Source organism: Salvelinus namaycush, chromosome 1, assembly GCF_016432855.1.
Source record: "Salvelinus namaycush isolate Seneca chromosome 1, SaNama_1.0, whole genome shotgun sequence".
Taxonomy (NCBI): Eukaryota; Metazoa; Chordata; class Actinopteri; order Salmoniformes; family Salmonidae; genus Salvelinus; species Salvelinus namaycush.
The window spans coordinates 17,883,346-17,893,799 of NC_052307.1; the positions used below are offsets into that span (position 1 = coordinate 17,883,346).

The following is a 10,454-nucleotide window of genomic DNA, read 5'->3' on the forward strand; positions in this document are numbered from 1 at the left end:
AGCCCCCTCTTCAGAGTCAATTTCAGCTTTTGTGCCCTTGACTGTACAGTACATTGTGTTGATTTTCAACTCAATTGAATGTAATTGATTGTGGACCAACCCTGGGTTACCCAATAACCAGCCCTGAAAAACACATCTGAACATTACTGTTCGACAAAGCTCTGATCAATTGTAAAACGTACTCCTGCTACATGTTTAGCTACTTTGTCAAAACGAAATTAATAATATCCTGTTATCCCCAATAACATGTTGTGTGTGGCTGCGTGAGTATCTGTCTGTGCATGTGTGTGTGCATGCGTGCGTGCGTGCGTGCATGTCTATGTGTGTCTGTGTGTGTGTAAAAATATTGGCTGCAGACAAAGATCTGGACCGATGTCAACAGACTGCTGCCACACATCACTGCACCTGCTAATTAATTGGCTTTTAGTTGCGGATGTGTTTGCTGCATTGTCAAGCAACGATTGCTTTTTTGGCAACTGTCGTTTAACCATTTCTCTGTACAGTCACACGTCTGAAACCAAGCTCTTCCTTAATAAATGCAGCCTTTCTTTTCACCTAAAACCCACACAAAAACATCTCTCAGTGCTTATATGACTTTACCATGTACTATTTATTATCATTATTGTATTTTTCTAAAACAGTTTGGCCATGTTGTGTTGTGCTGCCTTGTGTTGTAGATACTGCTGTTAGAACATGAGGAGTTGGAAGATAATATCTGACTATGTTTTTCTCTGTGTACAGGGAAATGTACCAAAGTGGAATCTCTCAAAAGGCTACATTGGTGGAGATGGAGTAAGTAAGGAGGGAATATTTCATGTTTCTGTTGATGTGCTATGGTTTTGCAGGGGGAAATGGTGCCTCTGTAAATCGAGGAAGCTGCACTTACAGAGCCTTCATTAAGTATTCACACCCCTTGACTTATTCCACATTTTGTTGTGTTACAGCCAGAATTTCTTTGTCACCGTTCTACACACAATACCCCATAATGTTGAAGTGGAATTATGTTTTTCAAAATCTTTACAAATGAAAACTCTCTAGTCAATAAGGGGGAAAGGAGGATACCTAGTCAGTTTTAGTGCTGAATGCATTCAACTGAAATGTGTCTTCTGCATTTAACCCAACCCCTCTGAATCTGAGAGGTGCGGGGGGCTGCCATAATCGACGTCCATGTCTTCGGCGCCCGGGGAACAGTGGGTTAACTGCCTTGCTCAGGGGCAGAACAACAGATTTTTACCTTGTCAGCTTGGGGATTCGATCCAGCAACCTTTCGGTTACTGGCCCTCTAACCACTAGTATTCAAACCCTTTGTTATGGCAAGCCTAAATCAGCTCAGGAGTAAAAATGTGCTTAACAAGACAGATAATAAGTTGCATTGACCAGGGAGGTAAAAAAAAAGAAAAGGCATTGAATTTGCCTTTGAGCATGGTGAAGTTATTAATTACACTTTGGATGGTATATCAATATACCCAGTCACCACAAAGATACAGGCGTCCTTCCTAACTCAGTTACCGGAGAGGAAGGAAACCGCTCAGGGATTTCACCATGAGGCCAATGGTGACTTTAAAACAGTTACAGAGTTTAATGGCTGAGATAGGAGAAAACTGATGATGGATCATCAACATTGTAGTTACTCCACAATACTAACCTATTTGAGTGAAAAAAGGAAGCCTGTACAGAATAAAACTATTCCAAAACATGCATCCTGTTTGAAACAAGGCACTTAAGTAATACTGCAAAAAAATTGGCAAAGCAATTCACTTTTTGTCCTGAATACCAAGTGTTATATTTGGGGCAAATCCATTAAAACACATTACTGAGTACCACTCTACATATTTTCAAGCATAGTGGTGGCTGCATCATGTTATGGGTATGGTTGTAATAAGGGATGCACGATATATCGGTAAGCATAGCGAAATCGGACGATATTAGGTGAAAATTCCAACATCGGCATCGGCCCGATGTCTAGTTTACCGCCGATGTGCAAAACCGATGTCAAAGCTGACGTGCATACCTATATAACGTAGGTAGATGACATAATGACGCCGCGAAAAATATAGAGCTACACGTGCAACACAGCATTCCTAACCTAGCCCACAATGTCTGCTGTGTGGATCGAGCAGTCAACAAATTGAGCAGTCATTTGAAAGAGTAAGAAAATGTCAGCGAGACAACTCAAAGGCGAAATCCATTAACGCCAAGATACGGGAATTCATTGCCCTTTGACAATCAACCATTCTCTGTCGTGGATGAAGTTGGCTTTCGCTGACTGTTCGAGCACCTCGAGCCCTGGTACAGTACACACTACCAAGTAGGCACTATTTTCACTACCAAGTAGACACTATCATCCCTAGTTGTAATTGTTAAGGACTGGCTAGTGTTTTTGGATAAAAGAAACGGAATAGAGCTAAGCACAGGCAAAATCCTAGAGAAAAACCTGGCTCAGTCTGCTTTCCACCAGACACTGGGAGATAAATTCACCTTTCAGCAGGACAATAACCTAAAACACAAGGGCAAATCTACACAGGAGTTGGTTACCAATAAGACAGTGAATGTTCTTGAGTGGCTGAGTTACAGTTTTGACTTAAAATCTACTTGAAAATCTATGGCAAGACCTGAAAATGGTTGTCTAGCAATGATCAACAACCAATTTGACAGAGCTTTAAGAATTTAGAAAATAATAAATGGGCAAATTTAACGCAATCCAGGTGTGGAAAGCTCTTAGAGACTTACCCAGAAAGACCCAGAAAAGGTGCTTCCACAAAGTATTGAGTCAGGGGTGTGAATATTTAAGTGTAAATTAGATACTGTATTTCTGTATTTGACTTTCTATAAATTTGCCAACATTTCTAAAAACATGTTTTCACTTTGTCATTATGGGATATTGTGTGTAGATGGGTGAGAAAAAAAATTATTGAATCAATTTTGAATTCAGGCTGTAACACAACTAAATGTGAAATATATCAAGGGGTATGAATACTTTCTGATGTCACTGTACTTGAAGGCAAATGGTTTGCTACAGTAGGTGTTGCAGGAATGAGAGCAAATTGAAAACACATTCAAAATGCTTACAATGTTATGGAAAAGCACATAATAAGGCCATAGTAGAATGGGCATTACTGAGTAACTCTCTGGGGTGTACAATATCTAGAACATGTTGCTTCGATACTTTCTTCTAATGTACTGTACAACATACTGTAGTTGCCTTTCACATTGCCTGCTGTTGTCCATGGTGAAATGACTGAATGTCCTGTCTTCACCTAGCGAAGTGACTGATATTGTACAGAAATAAAACATATCCAAATAGCTAAGAAGCAGATTAGTAACCCATATGTGCTATGCCTGTACTATAGCTTGTGCTTTCCTTGAGAGTAATGTTTAAAACGTTTAAGCTGGCGTTACCTAAAGGGGATTGAGAAGGAAGCCTTAGCTCTGCACTGTGCCAATACATGGAAAATCAGAGAGTGCACCCAAAAGACTGCAACAGCAGTCACTTTCAACATATTTCATATCTGCCTCAAATGTGTTTTTGTTCACTTGGAGTGGCTGTGGTTTAGTGTTTTACCCGTTCTATGTAAAACACAACACTTGGACTCACTGAGTCATTTCTAACCTTTCCACATGTTGTCCTCCACTCAGCCTTTACTGGAGCCCAGCAGTGGTTACGATGGCCTGACCAGACCCAAGGGTCCTCCTGAAGACGGGTCACCCTGTGTCTGTGCCAGTGTCTGGGCGCTGCTGCTCAGCCTGACCTCCGCCGTGGCCAACTATGCCCTATAAACCTCCCCGTGGGTTGTCATTGACCAACAAGCTGATCCCCAACACAGATGCTTGTTCGAGGATGTTTTTTTCTTTCTCCCAGGCATTGTCATGCTATTTCAAAAAGGAGAGGCAGAGAGAACACAATCTGAGATAAACTGAAATATTATTTATTTGATGTAACATTTTGGGTTTTGAGGACCACTATGATCAAGAAAATGGCTTATGGACCCTTATCGTGGTGAAGCCTCAGTGGCCGTTGGCAGTGGCTGTCTTCCCATCAGTAACACTGACAAAGACTCAAAGTATCATGTCAAAGACTTCTGCACTGCTGTCATGACAAAGAGGAGAGCGAGAAAGACAGAGCGAGAGAGTGAAAGAGAGAGGGCGTGAGAGATGGAAATGGAGAGAGAGAGGAGAGAGAGCTATGCTGTCTGTCACGCGTTTTCCTCTTGAAACAGTGCTTGACTTTTTAAAGGGACAAACCTCAAACTTTGTTTCCATTACTTGCAGACACAGAAGAATTATGACATTTGTGTCTTTTCAAAAGTGTAAGGCCTAGATTCAATCAGATCAAGCATTAACCAGTGATAGCATAGCTGTGGTTTTGGCCATGTTGGAGGTAGAACTGCGTTGGAGCTCTTGTGATCATTGTCACGAAGTCACACCTGCCCCACTCACATTAGGAGTTCAGAACGAGAAAGTGTAGGCTATATAGATATATTTACTCTCAAATTGAAAATCATGAAACTAAATACTGAGGATTTCTATCAGCCTAATGAAGATGTAAATTACATCTCACATTCCAGTGTTCCAACTTATAAACAAGGCTGCATGGGATTTATATTAATGCGACTCTGTGCAGCCAATGGCAATGACAGTTCTAACACAGTTCCACCTCTGACACCGTCAAAACATCAGCCATGCTGATGTCGGCTGATGCGGATCTGATTGAATCGGCCCTAAATCAAAATTCAGCTCAGTGTATCCATGTTGGTATAGTAACGGTGAACATTATCTATTTTTTCAGCAGACAAAAAAATGAAACACAATGTTAACTGGTTCTTATTGTTGATAATGAGTTAGAGTAAATATCCACACCGTCTGTGTATATAACAAAATGTTTTCTTTCAATCAACCAATATAAAATAAACTGTTTTCTTTCAATGAACCTGTATAAAATAAACGGTTTTCTTTCAATCAACCAAGATAAAATAAACTGCTTGCTTTCAATCGACCTGAAAAAATAAACTGTTTTCATTCAATCAACCTGTATAAAATAAACTGTTTTCTTTCAATGAACCTGTATAAAAATAAACAGTTTTCTTTCAATCAACCAATATAAAATAAACTGTTTTCTTTCAATTAACCAATTTTACCTATTGGTATTACCTTATGGTCAAGGCGATATGACAGCACTGTAACAAATTTTGAGGGCAAAGTTGGCACTGTCTATGAAGAAAAAAGTTGCCAATGATACTGGTTGTATGCCTTTGTTATTTGTATTTAGTTTTGTCTATACAGGTTCAGATCATAGTCAAATATAATGTATAGAGGGATGAAATTAAATTAGCTCCATTTGCTTGGAAAGTCATTGCCTGTGTGTATTATAGTGTCCTTTGTACAGTGCAAATACATGTGGCCTTACCTATTGTACCACATTCTCCAGCTCATGGGACATTGCAACACATAGTGACGCTTTACCAAATTAATCATTCAAATGGATTTATGTTGAAACAACACAAGCCATCAGATCAATATTTGACTACATAAATGCCTAGGATTGAACCCTTCTGTTTCCATTGGACTGTTCCAACAGAGGTGTCTATAAATACTCACAGTTTATAGCTGCTGCACATTCTGCTGTGTTGAGTTTTTCCCCCAATGAATCTTTTTTTTTTGATTGGTCAGTTTGTAGCTGAGTCTTGCAAATGACATCATGACGCACGGTCTATAATTGATTACAATAGTGGCTCTGGCCTCCTATAAAGCCAATCAAATGCATGAGATAAATTAAGAGTTTTGACATGTAGTAATGTAAATATATAACTGATCACAATTTAACCCTCACGCAGTATAGGTCCGGGTATAAGGGTAAATTGGGGTTTCAGCATTTCTCATACAGTTACCTTAAATTTAGGCTGAATGATTCATCCAAAACTGAACAATTTAGAAAATTATTACTGCAAACATGACCACTCAATAGAAGTCAAGACTGAAAACCCTGAAAACAAAGACTGCACACAAAGTAGTTCCTAACAATAAATATATCACGTGTGGCAGCTTAAATACGGAGAGAGGCAGAGAGTGCTCAAAGATGGGATGTCATGGTTACCTGTGTGTATGAGTGTATAAGTGATTGAAAGAGTGAGAAAGAAAATTGTGTGAGAGGCAAAATTGTGCTTGTGTGTGTGTGTGTGTGGGTGCATGTGTGTTTGTGTGCATGTTTGTGTGTGAGAGATCTCAAAGCAGGAATGTGCTAGAGGTGCGGTTTTATAAAGATGCGGCTGGAGTCCGGGGGGGGGGGGGGGGGGGGGGGGTGCACGGGAATATAAGAAAGCGGCAGGTTGGTGTACGTTCACACTTGATTAATGAGCCAGTGGGATGATGTTTCTTATCAACACTCTGCACATGTTGGTGAGAGCAGTAAGGTTTACCAGACTGGGGATCCTCCAATCAGAGACAGCTCCACTTCCTTCCCATAATTCCACTTGTTTCAGTGACACCTGCCTGTGTGACTGTTTTCTCTGGCATGTTTGGTGTGATTTGTTTCACACTGTGAAACACTGAACATCATAAAGATGTAGGATCTTAATTTGAGCTAGTTTGCTACAGAAGGAAAATAATCCTGCAGAAAAAAGAAATGTGAATTATTGTGTGTGTTATAATTAATGGACATTTTTGTAGGGGTTGACATACAGTTGAAGTCAGAAGTTTACATACAGTTAGGTTGGAGTCATTAAAACTCGTTTTCAAGTCGTTTAGGACATCTACTTTGTGCATGACACAAGTAATTTTTCCAACAATTGTTTACAGACAGATTATTTCACTTCTAATGCACTGTATCACAATTCCAGTGGGTCAGAAGTTTACATACACTAAGTTGACTGTGCCTTTAAACAGCTTGGAAAATTCCAGAAAATGATGTCATGGCTTTAGAAGCTTCTGATAGGCTAATTTACATCATTTGAGTCAATTGGAGATTGACTGTGGATGTATTTCAAGGCCTACCTTTAAACTCAGTGCCTCTTTGCTTGACATCATGGGAAAATCAGAAGAAATCAGCCAAGACCTCAGAAAAAAATGAGTAGACCTCCACAAGTCTGGTTCATTCTTGGGAGCATTTTTCAAACGCCTGAAGGTACCACGTTCATCTGTACAAACAATAGTACGCAAGTATAAACACCATGGGACCACGCAGCCATCATACCGCTCAAGAAGGAGATGGGTTCTGTCTCCTAGAGATGAACGTACTTTGGTGCGAAAAGTGCAAATGAATCCCAGAACAACAGCAAAGGACCTTGTGAAGATGCTGGAGGAAACAGGTACAAAAGTATCTTTATCCACAGTAAAACGAGTCCTATTTCAACATAACCTGAAAGGCCACTCAGCAAGGAAGAAGCCACTGCTCCAAAACCGCCATAAAAAAGTAAGACTACGGTTTGCAACTGCACATGGGGACAAAGATCGTACTTTTTGGAAAAATGTCCTCTTTTCTGATGAAACAAAAATAGAACTGTTTGGCCATGATGACCATTGCTATGTTTGGAGGAAAAAGGGGAGGCTTGCAAGCCAAAGAACACCATCCCAACTGTGAAACACGGGGGTGGCAGCATCATGTTGTGGGGGTGCTTTGCTGCAAGAGGGACTGGTGCACTTCACAAAATAGATGGCGTCATGAGAAAGGAAAATTATGTGGATATATTGAAGCAACATCTCAAGACATCAGTCAGGAAGTTAAAGCTTGGTCGCAAATGGGTCTTCCAAATAGATAATGACCCCAAGCATACTTCCAAAGTTGTGGCAAAATGGCTTAAGGACCACAAAGTCAAGGTATTGGAGTGGCCATCACAAAGCCCTGACCTCAATCCTCTAGAAAATTTGTGGGCAGAACTGAAAAAGCGTGTGCGAGCAAGGAGGCCTACAAACCTGACTCAGTAACACCAGCTCTGTCAGGAGGAATGGGCCACAATTCACCCAACTTATTGTGGGAAGCTTGTGGAAGGCTACCCAAAACGTTTGACCCAAGTTAACTTCTTGACGCACGGATCCCTTTAGCGGGATCATTTTCGTAAACAATCGCTGAATTTCAGAGCGCCAAATACAAAAAAATACTACAAATATTTATAATCATGAAATCACAAGTGAAATATACCAAAACACAGCTTAGCTCGTTGTTAATCCACCTATCGTGTCAGATTTTGAAAATATGCTTTACAGCGAAAGCAATCTAAGCGTTTGTGAGTTTATCAATCACTAGACAAAACAGTAAGAACAGCTAGCCGCAAATTAGCTTGGTCACGAAAGTCAGAAAAGCAATAAAATGAATCGCTTACCTTTGATGATCTTCGGATGTTTGCACTCACGAGACTCCCAGTTACACAATAAATGTTATTTTTGTTCGATAAAGATTATTTTTATAACCAAAAACCGCCATTTAGTTTGCGCGTTATGTTCAGAAAACCACAGGCTCGTTCCGGTCCTGAAGGGCAGACAAATTCCAAAAAGTATCCGTAATGTTCGTAGAAACATGTCAAACGTTTTTTATAATCAATCCTCAGTTTGTTTTTAACATACCTAATCGATAATATTTCAACCGGACGGTAAACTATTCAATACTACAGAGAAAGAAAATGTCGAGCTACAACTCTCGGGCGCATGAACTAATCAAAGGACACCATACGCGTTTTGATAAATCTCGCTCATTTTTCAAAATAAAAGCTTGAAACTATGTCTAAAGCCTGGTCACAGCCTGAGGAAGCCATTGGAAAAGGAATCTGGTTGATACCCCTTTAAATGGAGGATGGGCAAGCAATGGAACAGGGATTTTTCCAAATAAAAGGCACGATTTTGCGGGATTTCCTCCCGCAAAATCAGTTCTGTCAATTATATGCATATTCTAGCATCTGGGCCTGAGAAATGGTCCGTTTACCTTGGGAATGTTATTTTTCCAAACATAAAAATAGTGCCCCCTAGCTGAAAAAGGTTAAACAATTTTAAGGCAATGCTACCAAATACTAATTGAGTGTATGTAAACTTCTGACCCACTGAGAATGTGATGAAAGAAATAAAAGCTGAAATAAATCACTCTCTCTACTATTATTCTGACATTTCACATTTTTTAAATAAAGTGGTGATCCTAACTGACCTAAGACAGGGACCTTTTACTCGGATTAAATGTCAGGAGTTGTGAGAAACTGAGTTTAAATGTATTTGGCTAAGTTGTATGTATACTTCTGACTTCAACTGTAAGGTCCCACAGTTGACAGTGCATGTCAGAGCAAAAACCAAGCCATAAGTTTGAAGGAATTGTCCGTAGAGCTCAGAGACAGGATTGTGTCGAGGCACAGATCTGGGGAAAGGTACCAAAACATTTCTGCAGCATTGAAGGTCCCCAAGAACACAGTGGCCTCCATGATTCTTAAATGAAAATAAGTTTTGAACCACCAAGATTCTTCCTAGAGCTGGCCGCCCGGCCAAACTGAGCAATCAGAGGAGATGGGCCTTTGTCGGGGAGGTGAACAAAGCTTTAGAGTTCCTCTATGGAGATGGGAGAACCTTCCAGAAGGACAACCATCTCTGCAGCATTCTACCAATCAGGCCTTTATGGTAGAGTGGCCAGACGGAAGCCACTCCTCAGTAAAAGGCACATGACAGCCTGCTTGGAGTTTGCTAAAAGGCACCTAAAGACTCTCAGACCATGAGAAACAAGATTCTCTGGTCTGATGAAACCAATACTAAACTCTTTGGCCTGAATGCCAAGCATCACATCTGGAGGAAACCTGGCACCATCCCTACGGTGAAGCATGGTGGTAGCATTATCATGCTGGGGGGGATGTTTTTCAGCGGCAGGGAAAAGGAGACTAGTCAGGATTGAGGGAAAGGACCTCAGACTGGGGCGAAGGTTCACCTTCTTACAGGACAACGACCCTAAGCACACAGCCAAAACGATGCAGGAGTGGCTTCTGGGACATGTCTCTGAATGTGCTTAAGTGGTTCAGCCAGAGCCTGGACTCGAACCCAATCGAACATCCCTGGAGAGACCTGAAAATAGCTGTGCAGCAATGCTCCTCATCCAACCTGATATTTATTTGATTTTATTTTTATTTTTATTTCACCTTTATTTAACCAGATAGGCCAGTTTAGAACAATTTCTCATTTACAGCTGCGTCCTGGCCAAGATAAAGCAAAGCAGTGTGACAAAAACAACAACACAGAGTTACACATAAACAAATGTACAGTCATTAACACAAAAGAAAAGGAAAATAGAAAAATCTATTTACGGTGTGTTTAAATTAGAAGAGTAGGGAGGTAGGCAATAAATAGGCCCTAGAGGCGAAAATAATTTAAATTTAGCATTAATACTGGAGTGATAGATGTACAGATGATGATGTGCAAGTAGAGATACTGGGGTGCAAAAGAGCAAGACGGTAAGTAATACTATGAGGATGAGGTAGTCGGGTGTGCTATTTACAGGT

At 40.5% G+C, this 10,454-nt stretch overlaps 1 protein-coding gene across 1 annotated transcript in view; it reads left to right on the forward strand.

Moving 5' to 3' along the window:
• The window catches only part of LOC120053454 (GDNF family receptor alpha-2-like), a 74,426-nt gene extending 69,466 nt beyond the window's left edge, over nt 1–4,960 (forward strand). Inside the window, exons 8-9 of the mRNA XM_039000612.1 lie at nt 742–792; nt 3,637–4,960. Of these exons, the coding sequence (XP_038856540.1) occupies nt 742–792; nt 3,637–3,777 (192 nt within the window). The 3' untranslated portion in view covers nt 3,778–4,960. The remainder of the gene's footprint in view (nt 1–741; nt 793–3,636) is intronic.
• The last annotated feature ends 5,494 nt before the right edge of the window (nt 4,961–10,454 follow it).